Genomic DNA, 13,515 nt, shown 5'->3' on the forward strand with positions numbered 1-13,515 from the left:
ATGTTGCAGATATTTTCCACAGTTCGATCAGCCTGGTCCCGCGTCTCGGCTCTGCTACATCGATGCATATACATAGGATACCCAGCTGTATGTACATGTTAGCATATGGAGAGCCTATAGAGGTGTGCTACAGCACTGCCTAAACTCTGCTACATCGGGCAATTGTGATTACAGGGGTTTTGTTATGTGACTGTGTGAGGAGCTTCTGTGTTACAAAGGGCTGAACGGATGTTGCTGAAATGTGCCAAAATTCTCCCCCCTCTCCCATCAGAGGCAGAACAACACATTCCCTGAAGGACTCACTAAAACTCTACACCCAATATAATCCTCTTGCCCTCACACAGCCTGCATGTACAGTATCCTGATCTTCTATGAGACTCCATTTTCTTCAGCTTTCACACTATCCAGCTTCATCCTATATAGCTCCACCCACAAAATAGCATGTAGCTCCGCCCACTGCCTAGCATGATCCTATCTGAGAATGGCTCAAGGGACTGTGATGACGTTATCACAGGTCCTTTAGTGTAGTGTGAACCTAAATTCCTTCACTGCGGTCAAGGGACTGTGATGACGTTATCATAGGTCCTTTAGTGTAGTGTGAACCTAAATTCCTTCACTGCGGTCATGTAGTGACGTCATTTACCGGGATAAAAAGTAGCCTATATTTTAATCGGGGTTCCTATCTATGTATGTGGCAAATTTCGTGCAAATTTGTTCAGCCGTTTTTGCGTGATTGAGGAACAAACATCCAAACACACAAACTTTCACAAACTTTTTTATATTAGTAGGATAGGATATATAGAGCATCAACATTTCTGCAAAAGATAGCAGTAAAGAAAAATGACCAAGTGTGTACGTAATAATGAACAAGGCAGAGTCTAAGGGTTCCTAAACACACGTAGCGCGCTGCTCCTTTAGATACATATACAAGTGTCCGTGCACGGCGCTTCAAAACAGAGCCCATTGATTTCAATGGGTGCAGATATATGCGCACTACCCATTGAAATCAATCAGAGGCTTTTTTACCTATTGATTTCAATGGGTACCGCGCGTATATTGGCACCCATTGAAATAAATGGGCTCTGTTTTGAAGCGCTGCGCTCGGACACCTAAAGGAGCAGCGCGCTACGCCGTGTGAAGGCACCCTAATAGTAAAGCACAAGAAAGCCTGGTCAACAGGAAAAAAAGCACCTTTAATAAATCATATTGGGACCTTACCACAAATGTACGGGCCTCGACACGCGTCTCGCCAATATGGCTTCCTCCCCAATTGAATGGTTTTGGTTGAGGGATTTCTGGTTTATATTTTTACAAACATGCTACTGTATATAGAGATATTGTCTCTTGAATAATTTAGAGCAGCATTGTATGTATATTTATACCCTTCACCAATATGATTCATGGACCTTCCACATTGGTTCTCTGGTAGTTTTGGTTCTCTTGTCTGATATGTAATTTATTTGTATTCATTTTGTTACTCTGTTTTCTTGTTTATATCAATTATTCCTAATAAACTTTATTCATTTATGAATTTCTGTCTTTTTGACAACATTTTTTCCATTTATGATAAGAAGCCGCACTGTAACTTCACAAAATCAAAGAGCTTCAGTACATAATCAATAAGCAATGTTTTGGGCCGAAGACACCTTTCATCAGGCTTCAAGTTCATATAATTGAGTCCTTTTGCAGGCCATGATACACCCCATCCCCCCAGGTAGCCCACAGTGCCTTCATGAAACAAATGGGGCCCAGGAGGAAAGGTGGAAGAGGGTGAGGGGGAAGGCCAACCCACAAGAGAGTTGGGATGCATAGGTGCAAGCCACAATTTTTAAATTTCACCACCCAGAAAGGAATATTACACAAATGGGTTGCACAATAGTAGTGAAGGATGTGTAGGGAATGTAGTGTCACTTGGCGTTCTATATAAACTGGAAAATAGCTCACTGTAAGCGACATAGTTTTGTGCTATTGGCAGACTTGCAAAATAATAAAGCAATTTCTGGAGCAGCGTCATCTTAACCGCCATAATGCATCCCAGTAAGGAAATATGCAAAGGCCTCCACTTGTATAACAAAGCCCGGAATTCGCGAATAAGACTAGGGTAGTTAGCAGAATAAAGAGAGCTGTAGGAGCGAGTGATCTGGATTCCCAGATAATGGAGGGAAGCCGATCGCCATTGGGAATTGTAGTTACTTCGGAGGACAATCAGGAGAACCTGGGGAATATTAATAGGCAACGCCTTGGTTTTAGAGAATATCTTATAGATGGAGAGATAGTTCTAGTCATCTATGACTCACAGCAGGACAGTATGAGGGGAGGTAAGGAGGACCCAGTCTGTGAAAAGTGAGACTTTAATAACAGGGGAGTGCTGTATCCTGGCCACCAGCAGTTCAATACAGAGGACAAAGACAAGGGGGAGAGGGGACAACCTTGGTATGTCCCATAATGAATAGAGAAGGAACTGGACGACAAGTGGAGGTGTTTCATTACCACCATCAGGAAAGAGTAAAGGCACCGGATCACCATGAGGAAGGCTCACAAAGAAGCAAAGGCCTTCAGTGTGGCCAACATGTAGGAACTGTCAGGATACGGAGTCGCCGCGGTCTCCTTGCTGCACGGCGTCTCTCTGGGAGACGTGTTAGGAGTTCTATTGGGTGTGCTTAGGTTATTAAGGGTTAATCTTTTCCTTGCCTTCAGTCTCCATGTCATTAGCCATCAGGTGTGTTTTTCTGCTGCTATTTAAACCCCACCCAGGCATGGATCCTTGCCAGCCATTCACTTTGTGTTTCCTGGTCCCCCTGCTCAGTCAGATTTCCTGTCTGTTGTCTTCAGTCTGTTTCTTGATTTGTATACCCGGCTTGTATTTTGACTCTCCCTTGTCTTTTGATTTGGTACCTTTATAATATCTCCTGGCTTGACCTCTTGCTCGTCTGACCTCGCCTTCTCTTCTTTGTCTTGCTGGGACTTGTGGTCCTCCCTGGTTCCATGCTATTTAGTCTTTTGTTTTGCATTGCATTTACACTGTGCTTTCTGTTTAGGTGTGACACCGTGACTCCAGTCCCTAGCACTTTCAGGGCCTCCTCTTCCCTTATCCTAGCCGCCTGGACAGAAGCGTAGGAGTCGTAGTAGGCGCACTTCAATTAGGAAGTGCATTGGTCTGCCTCATCTCAGATATTACAGCATAGTTATAGCTGCAGGGCCTGCGCCCCCTTTTGTCATTAGCTGCACAGTGTTGCTTTCCCAGCTGTGTCACTTTGCACTGCCTGACCCTGACTCCAATCCTTACAGGAACAGTCCACACAGTCAAAGGGATTCTCTGCATCTAAACTGAGGAGGGTGGTAGGGATAGAGTAATGATTGAGGTTGCTAATCAGGTCCACTGGTTAGTCAGGAGTTTCGTGAATATTTTCAAATCGATATTCAGGAGGGCGATAGTTGGTGCGTGTGACTCATTTGATGTTCAACAAGATGTGATTTCCGAGTAAAACTTTTCCCACATTCTGGGCATAAATATGGCTTCTCCCCTGTGTGAGTTCTTTGATGGTTAATGAGACTTGATTTAGCTGTAAAACATTTCTCACATTCTGGACATGAATATGGCTTTTCCCCTGTGTGAATTTTTTGATGTTCAACAAGATGTAATTTCCGATTAAAACATTTCTCACATTCTGGACATGAAAATGGCTTCTGCCCTGTGTGAGTTCTTTGATGGTCAATGAGACTTGATTTAGCTGTAAAACATTTCCCACATTCTGGGCATGAAAATAGCTTCTCCCCTGTGTGAATTTTTTGATGCTTAACAAGATTTGATTTGAGAGTAAAACATTTCCCACATTCTGGGCATGAAAATGGCTTCTCTCCTGTGTGAGATCTTTGATGGTCAATGAGACTTGATTTCTGAGTAAAACATTTCCCACATTCTGAGCATGAATATGGCTTCTCCCCTGTGTGAGTTCTTTCATGTTTAATGAGACTTGATTTCTGAATAAAACATTTCTCACATTCTGGACATGAATATGGTTTCTCACCTGTGTGAATTCTCTGATGTCTAACAAGAAGTGGTTTCTTCGTAAAACATTTCCCACATTCTGGACATAAAAATTTCTTCTCCCCTGTGTGAATTTTCTGTTGTATAACGTCCCTTCTGCATTTTTTATTTCTCTTAACAGACTGTGATGAATTAGTAGACAGACCTTTCTTCCGAAGGGCAGAGGGTATATCTGGGGTAATGGCATGTTTTTCATATGGATCTTGTGTGATACCATGATCCTCTGCTTTATAATCTGTAGATATCAGATGTCCCTCTGAGCTCCTGGTACAGTCATCTGACAAGAAGAAAACTGATATTACTATTATTGAATAACAACCTTATAAGTATATTCCCCACTGAGCTGCCGCTGCCTGAGACGCTTCAGACCATGTGAAGAAGTGAAGTCAGTGGCACAGGCAGCAAACGACGGCAGCGCGGCCTACTTCATTAATATTCACTGTGCTAAGACGGAGGTCAGTGATAGTGAATAGTAATGAAGCGGGGCAGAAGACGCCACCACTGCTCTAGGTCACTGTATTGGTGCTGGTAGTGGGTGAAAGAAGTGGGCCCACCCAGTCACAGCACTAAGGAAAGGAATAGTGGCAATCAATCACATAAGCTTCATTTCTGGTACAAAGTACAGGCCTCCTTTTCCTTAGAGTGGTGACCGGGCCTCTGATAGCACCAGTACTGTTCTGATGGTGACCCTTCTGTGCTTTATATAGTGGTGACTCCTCACCTGGGCGGGTCCCTGTAGGAATGTCCTCCTCACACTCCTCATCACCACTCACATAGGGCTCTTCCTTTATTCTCATAGATATAGCATTAATGTCGCTCACATCTTTATCCTGATGGAAAATCTGTGAAACAAATAATGTAAAAGTCACCGGACAAATGGGGAAGTCACAGAGAATGTTCTAGATCATTAATCCGCATGAAGATGAAAGATGTCCTGACAGTAGCTGCAGGTCTGTGAGAAGCCGGAGAAACATATTAGATGGCGGCTCAATGACACCGCCCATGTATATAACCATATAATACTGCTGGATACAACAAGACTGACCACAAGGACTTCACAGCCCGTCTACACATCATAGGGAATATCTCCATCTACCTGATCATCATCCTGTGGAAGAAGAGGACTGGGACATCTCTCCGGTGTTGTCCTCTTACTGGATCTACCTGTAGGAAACACAGACAGGGACTGAATTCATTCTGTACATACAAATAATGGAAGTCCATGTCTAGAGATGAGCGAACAGTAAAATATTTATTATTCGTTTCGAACAGCCGCTAATATTCGACTATTCGAACGAATATTGAACCCCATTATAGTCTATGGGAAAATGCTTCTTTCAGGGAAACTCACAATTCGACTCAGCCCACTAAGCCCACTATGACACCTCAGGAAATGATGACAACACCACTGGAATGCAACTGGGACAGCATTGGAAGCATGCCTGGGGGCATCTAAGAAGCCCAAGTATCAAGTTTTACCCCACCATCACAGCCTATCAACTACACACTTTCCACACTCAAAAAAACCTCTTTGAAAGTGGGAAAATACCTGGAAACCTTCTTTCCTCTCCAATTGTATGGACAGAAACCCAAATGTTACACTAATGAAACCTTAACAACCACCCCTTTAAATCACATTGCCCATGACAACCACAGATGGAATAGGCAATGGGTCATCCAACAGTACCCACCCTGAACTGTCTTTGTAGATGTGTGTGATGTGGTAAGACCTTCCAAAATTCACTTTTCTGGCCTTTAACGTGAGCCCTTCCAAATTAAGAGGCCCATAAGCTGAGCTACCAGCAGAGATTGAGGCCTTTAGGTGACTTCAGCCTCTTACCAGAAGAGTTTTTGGCCCTTGGAGTGAGTTGAGCCTCTAACCAACAGAGTTTGGGGAATCAGGGTGGATTGATCCTAGTAGGAGCAGAATTGTGCAGCGCTGATGGAGGAGGAGTTTGATGAGGAGGAGGAGGAGTTGTAGAGGGTGGCACACACATGAAACTTCATGTCGGGGTGCTTGACACCGGTGGACATGAAAATGATGGGTCTATCCAGTGGCTGTTCATTTTGATCAGCGTCAGCCGGTCAGCACTGTCAACTGACAGCCGGCTGCGCTTATCCGTAATTATGCCACCGGCTGCACTGAAGACCCTTTCCGATAGCACGCTGGCGGCAGGGCAGGGTAGGACCTCCAATGCGTACAGCGCAAGTTCCAGCCATAAATCCAACTTGGAGACCCAATAAGTATAGGCCGCACAGGTATCAGAGAGGACAGAGCTGGGGTCGGCCTGATACTCCCACAACATGCATCTATACTTGTCCCTCCTGGTGACACTAGGCCCCTCAGTGGCGGTAGTTTGGCGAGGGGGTGCCATTAACGTCTCCCAGATCTTGGAGAGTGAGCCCCTGTCGGGTGTGGACTGGATGGCAGTTGTTAGCCTGTTGGAGGAACTCTCCTGTGTGCCGCCAACAAGAGTTGATGGAAACATCATCATATTCTGCACCAGTTGCTTGTGGCAATCACTCATGCGACTGGCCCTCCCCTCTACCGGAATAAAATTACAAAGATAATTTTTATACCGGGGTCAAGGATTGCAAAAATCCAGTAGTTGTTGTTCTCCAGGATTTTGACAATGCGTTTGTCAGTTGCAAAGCACTCCAACATGTATTCAGCCATGTGTGCCAGAGTGTTACTTGGCGTCACTTATCAAATAGTTCTGTAATTGGATTTGCACCACACCCGTCTTCTGCCCTGGTTCCCTCTGTCCATTAAGTGTTTGATTTTGTCTTGCCTGTGATTGACAGCTTTCCTTCCTATCAGGTTCAGGGCGGGTTCTTCCTTCCCCCTATTTAGTCTTGGCTCACAGTCACACTGGTGCCGGTTATTGCCTCTTGCTTGCTGGTATCTCTTGCTGTTTAATTATTTGTATTCTGATCCTTGACCTCTGGCTTCCCTACTGACTATTCTCTTGACTCCGATTTGGCACCGCATCGCTCTCCTGTTACCGAACCCTGGCTAACTGACCTCCCTTTGTTGTTGTTCGTCTTGTCTGTTTTGTGTTTCACGTATTCAGGGAGGGACTGTCTTTGTGGTTGTCGCCTATTACCTAGGATAGGGTCTGGCAATAGGAAGGGAAAGTGGGGGGCTTCAGTTTAGGGCTCACTGTCACTTGTGCCCCTCCCTCCAGGGTTCACCAGCAGCTTCTGGGGGATTATCGTCTGCTATTCCCTAACAGTATCCCTGTTAGATGTTTGGGGGACACCACCTGCAAAGCTGGGTTGAGTGTATATAGCCGGACCTAATTGCTCTGTATCCCTGGTTTGGGTGGACACCCCGTGGAAAGCTCGACTCCTCTCCCTTCAGTATATAGCTCTGAAAAGAGCTGTTGTTTTTCTTCCATTTTTCCCTGCCTACTAGAAGCTAATCCCTATCTAGCCCTCAGCAGATCTCTCTCTCCCTATCTCTCACCGCAAATGTCACGAAGATGGCGGCCGATGTTCTTATAAATCAGAGGTCACATGTTTTCGGCAGCCAATGGGTTTTTTCAATTTTTTTCAATGCCTCCGTTGTCGTAGTTCCTGTCCCACCTCCCCTGCACAGTTATTGGTGCAAAAAACGTGCCAGGGAAGGTGGAAGGGGATACAAATTTTTACTGCGTTTGCCTCGCTCATCACTAGTCATGTCTATTACCTGCTGATGTGAGGGGCTGGTGGTCCTCCATCTTCACCTCCTTGTACAGATCCTTGTGTCCATCTAAATACTCCCACTCCTCCATGGAGAAATAGACAGCGACATCCTGACACCTTATAGGAACCTGACAACACAATGATACAGTCATCACCCCGACCCCTCCAGTTTCTGTATAATGTCCCAGCATTCCCAGCAGTGTCACCTCTCCAGTCAGCAGCTCCAGCATCTTGTTAGTGAGTTCTATGATCTTCTGTCCATTGATCTGCTTCTGTATCAGGTGGTGAGTTGGAGGTCCTGGGAATGGGCTCAGGGTTCCTCTCCATCCATCAAATACAAGGGTCTGACAGCGCCCACTAGAGGTCTTCTTCACTACTGTGTAATCCTGGTTATGGGGAGACACATTAATAAATCTCACTACATACATGTCCAGAGTCCATCACCTCTCCAGTCCTATCATCTGTTATTACTATAGATAAGAATGATGTCATGATGACATCATCAGAATCTCTCACCTCTCCAGTAAGCTGGTAGATGATCTCCAGGGTGAGATTTAATAGACTTTCCGCCATCTTGTTCCTGTCTCTTTCCATCCTTGATGGATCAGTCAGGAATATTCTCTTATATAGAAGATACTGAGAGGATTCTATATTGTAGGAACCTGAATGGAGAGAAGATGAGACAATGTAATCACTACACGGAATCCCATGGAATAAATAGAAGAGTTGAGTCCCATTATTATCACCACCTCCTACTTCTGACGTCGGCAGCGTGTAGCTCAGGAAGGAAGTGACTTGTGGGCCGGCTTGGTGGGTATATAAGGTGTGTGATAGGCTGAACAGAATCTCATTGTTGTCTCGGATAAAGGGGGCGATTTACCAGAGTTGCACAAGGGATCATTATTGGCTGATGGGCCAAGGGTGACAGTATTTCTCCACCAGCGCAAGTTATGAACTGTTGTGAACACAAGCCTCGCAGCCAATGACATGACATAAGGTTTTAGCTGAGGAGGACAGGGCCATTTTGGGATGTGTTCATACTGAGAAACACTCCGCCTCCTCTGCCAGTGCCACAACAACAAGTAGCCGGAGGATGAGCAGAAGCATCAGCAGCCAGTACAGTATCTGGAACATGAGGAACCAGAAATGTTTCACCTCCCAACACCAACCAGACCCACAACAGGTCACCGATACCCACCGGCTGCACCAGCAGGAACAGACAGAACTAGAGGGCTCCTATGTTCCAGCAGATAACTCTGACCCCATGGAATTAGGTTAGAGAAGTAGATGGAGCCAGCCCAGTCTGCCATGGGAGATTTTGATCAGCCTCAAACGTACTGGCTGAAGGGTGTTCAGTGCTGCCCAGGGTGTTGCAACACAAACTGGATCTGGAAGAACCAAAACCTGATGCCGAAAAGCCCAGGAGTCTCCAGCAGCTCTAGTAGAATGAGCCGTGCTACCCACTAAGGAGGGGAAGAAACCTTCAAGAAGGTGAGGAAGAGTCCAAAGATACGGAGCTGACACTTGTAAAGATGACACTGACTTTCCCTGCAGCTTCAGTCACAACAAGTGATGGTTCGTCCATCGATCTCTTGGAACAGCCACAACTGTCACAGATAGATCTCCCACATTTCTGTCTGGACTACAATCTACTGGCCATAGAGGTGAAGACACTCGGCCCCTGATATTACCAGCACACTGGAACTAACTGTACAGTCCTCCCTGACAGAAGAGGAAGTATTACAGCCTAGTACGCAACGTGCAACAACAAGTTACTAATGCAGAGGAGAAAGTGGCCAACGGGAATCTGTAGGTTTGTGACTTACTGAAATGAGCAGAATCTTACATGATGGTATAGAGGACGTAGAGAATGGGCCCCACTGTAGGGACATGAGAGGAATGAGTGTCCCGGAGAATGTTCTATCCAGAGATCTAACACCGATACAGGGGCTTGTAAAAGTCTTCAGCCCCCTATAGCAATACTTTGTAGAGCCGCCTTTGGCTACAATTCCAGCTACAAGTCTTTTGGGCTCGGTCTCTACCAGCTTTGCACATCTAGAGATGAGATTTCTGCCCCTTCTTCTTCTTTGCAGCCAGATTGGATGGAGCGTCTGTGAACTGCAATTTTCATGTCTTGCCACAGATGCTCAATGGGATTTAGGTCTGGACTGTGACTGGGCCGTTCTAAGAGCGGAATATTCTGTGATCGAAACCATTCACTGGAGCTCGGGCTGGAGGTTTAGGGTCATTGCTGGAAGGAGAATCTCCTGCCCAGTCTCAAGTCTATTGTAGGATCCAACAGGGCCACGAGGAAGACATTATAGTGTGTGGGGGCCACGAGGAGGACATTATAGTGTGTGGGGGCCACGAGGAGGACATTATAGTGTGTGGGGGCCACTGAATATATGAGAAGGGCTGAGAGGAGCACTTACTTCCTCGAGTACAGCAGCCGTCTGCTCACAGGACCTGTGATGATGTCATAGGTGTGGGAGGAGTCAAGGAGTCACATGACCAGATATTAGAGGTCTCTGTAGAGCTGTGTGTGTGACGTGTATGTAGCAGAGCTGTGTGTGTGTGACGTGTATGTAGCAGAGCTGTGTGTGTGACGTGTATGTAGCAGAGCTGTGTGTGTGACGTGTATGTAGTAGAGATGTGTGTGTGACGTGTATGTAGCAGAGCTGTGTGTGTGTGACGTGTATGTAGCAGAGCTGTGTGTGTGACGTGTATGTGGCAGAGCTGTGTGTGTGACGTGTATGTAGCAGAGCTGTGTGTGTGACGTGTATGTAGCAGAGCTGTGTGTGACGTGTATGTAGCAGAGCTTTGTGTGTGACGTGTATGTAGCAGAGCTGAATGTGTGTATGACGTGTATGTAGCAGAGCTGTGTGTGTGACGTGTATGTAGCAGAGCTGTGTGTGTGATGTGTATGTAGCAGAGCTGTGTGTGTGTGACGTGTATGTAGCAGAGCTGTGTGTGTGTGACGTGTATGCAGCAGAGCTGTGTGTGTGTGACGTGTATGTAGCAGAGCTGTGTGTGACGTGTATGTAGCAGAGCTGTGTGTGTGACGTGTATGTAGCAGAGCTGTGTGTGTGTGACGTGTATGCAGCAGAGCTGTGTGTGTGTGACGTGTATGCAGCAGAGCTGTGTGTGTGTGACGTGTATGTAGCAGAGCTGTCTGTGTGTGACGTGTATGTAGTAGAGCTGTGTGTGTGACGTGTATGTAGCAGAGCTGTGTGTGACGTGTATGTAGCAGAGCTGTGTGTGTGTGACGTGTATGCAGCAGAGCTGTGTGTGTGACGTGTATGTAGCAGAGCTGTGTGTGTGTGACGTGTATGCAGCAGAGCTGTGTGTGTGTGACGTGTATGCAGCAGAGCTGTGTGTGTGTGACGTGTATGTAGCAGAGCTGTCTGTGTGTGACGTGTATGTAGTAGAGCTGTGTGTGTGACGTGTATGTAGCAGAGCTGTGTGTGACGTGTATGTAGCAGAGCTGTCTGTGTGTGACGTGTATGAAGCAGAGCTGTGTGTGTGTGATGTGTATGCAGCAGAGCTGTGTGTGTGACGTGTATGTAGCAGAGCTATGTGTGTGACGTGTATGTAGCAGAGCTGTGTGTGTGACGTGTATGTTATAGAGCTGTGTGTGTGACATGTATGTAGCGGAGCTGTCTGTGTGTGATGTGTATGTACCTTAGATCTATCTTACTTTATCTCAGAAAGAGGATAAAATGTGCGTTGCGCTAAGCGCGTTGCATCAAATTTATCTCCACCCACTTCTACGTTGACTCCGCCCATTCTCATTAATTTTCCATGTGCCCCCACACAGTATAATCCTCCTACAGTCACCCGTACATTATATGCCCCCACGTTAGAATGTTCCCTTCCAACTTCCCCTCAGTATTAAGTCCCTCTCCTCGTGTCCCAGTTTAAACTAGAGGGGACATTAAACAGTGGGGGTAGTTGGAGGGGACATTAAACAGTGGGGGTAGTTGGAGGGGACATTAAACAGTGGGGGTAGTTGGAGGGGGACATTAAACTGGAGGCAACTAGAGGCGGACAGGACACCCTCCAGCTACTTCTATGCTTTAATGTTCTCCTCCAGTGACCCCCATTGTTCAATGTCCTTCTTAATCTGAGCTGTGACAGCTCCTGCTTCATTCACCAGTGTATTCAACTCATCTGAGCCTCCGGACGCAGATGAGTTGTAACTGGAACATACTTCCTGCTAACCAGGGGACAACCCGGAATTCAGGAATGTGCCGCTGAATCTGGGATGGTTGGGAGGTGTGGTGTATGTAATGGGGCCATATGTGTGTGATGTCTATGTAGCAGAGCTGTCTGTGTTTTATGTGCATGTAGCAGAGCTGAGGTGTGTGTAGTGGTGACGTGTGTGTGTGATATGTAAGACACCCTCGGAGCCATCAGCTAATCAGGGGGACATGACTTTGGGATGGGGGAACCAATAACTCCTGCAGTTGCCACTTTGTGTAGTAATTGTGTAGATTTATACAGACTGGTTCAGCTTTAAGAGTATATATGTGTATATTAGGAGTATATATTTGTGTATATTAGGAGCATATATGTGTGTATATCCAGCCTTGGGAGTATATAGAGCTTAGTGTGTTACTGTAGGGAGGGAGGAGTTTGGATCAGATGTCTCTTCCTGTCTCCTCCATCTTCTTCTCTTTCTCTCATCACAAGGACTGGAGGAAACATGTCTGCTGTATCAGGGAGTATAAGACTGGGGTCTATCACCTCACACAGCGCTGGTGTCACCACATTCACATTACACCGCACTACTAGTGTAGTATAACCAAGTATACTGTATATGATGTAGTATTACCTCAGGATATATACAGCCACAGAGTCTCCTCATGTATTTACCTCACACACCGCAGACATGGCTGATATATACTGCAGTATTACCTCAGGTTATATACAGTCACAGAGTCTCCTCATGTATTTACCTCACACACTGCAGACATGGCTGATATATCATATGTATACTACCCCAGGTTATATACAGTCACAGAGTCCCCTTATGTATTTACTTCACACATGGCTGATATATCATATATACTGCAGTATTACCTCAGGGTATATACAGTCACAGAATCCCCTCATGTATTTACCTCACACACTGCAGATATGGCTGATATATCATATATACTACAGTGTTACCTCAGGATTTATACAGTCACAGAGTCTCCTCATGTATTTACCTCACACACTGCAGTATATAGCTGATATATCATATATACTGCAGTATTACCTCAGGTTATATACAGTCACAGAATCTCCTCATGTATTTACCTCACACACTGCAGGCATGGCTGATATATCATATATACAGTATATTGCAGTATTACCTCAGGATATATACAGTCACAGAATCTCCTCATGTATTTACCTCACACACTGCAGGCATGGCTGATATATCATATATACAGTATATTGCAGTATTACCTCAGGATATATACAGTCACAGAATCCCCTCATGTATTTACTTCACATAGAATGCAGACATGGCTGATATATCATATATACTGCAGTATTACCTCAGGATATATACAGTCACAGAATCCCCTCATGTATTTACCTCACACACTGCAGTATATAGCTGATATATCATATATACCGCAGTATTACCTCAGTTTATATACAGTCACAGAGTCCCCTCATGTATTTACCTCACACACCGCAGACATGGCTGATCTATGATATATACTGCTGTATAATGCAGGTTGTACATGAGTCCTGGGGACTGAGGGTCTCTCTATGGTGGAGCT

At 45.6% G+C, this 13,515-nt stretch overlaps 1 protein-coding gene across 1 annotated transcript in view; it reads right to left on the reverse strand.

The window, feature by feature from the left end:
* LOC142191151 (uncharacterized) overlaps positions 1-13,515 on the reverse strand; it is a 1,229,165-nt gene that overhangs the window by 239,964 nt on the left and 975,686 nt on the right. Inside the window, 1 exon segment of the mRNA XM_075262334.1 lies at positions 3,466-4,125. Coding sequence (XP_075118435.1) covers positions 3,466-4,125 — 660 coding nt within the window.

The sequence above is a fragment of the Leptodactylus fuscus genome, chromosome 1, assembly GCF_031893055.1.
Source record: "Leptodactylus fuscus isolate aLepFus1 chromosome 1, aLepFus1.hap2, whole genome shotgun sequence".
NCBI lineage: Eukaryota > Metazoa > Chordata > Amphibia > Anura > Leptodactylidae > Leptodactylus > Leptodactylus fuscus.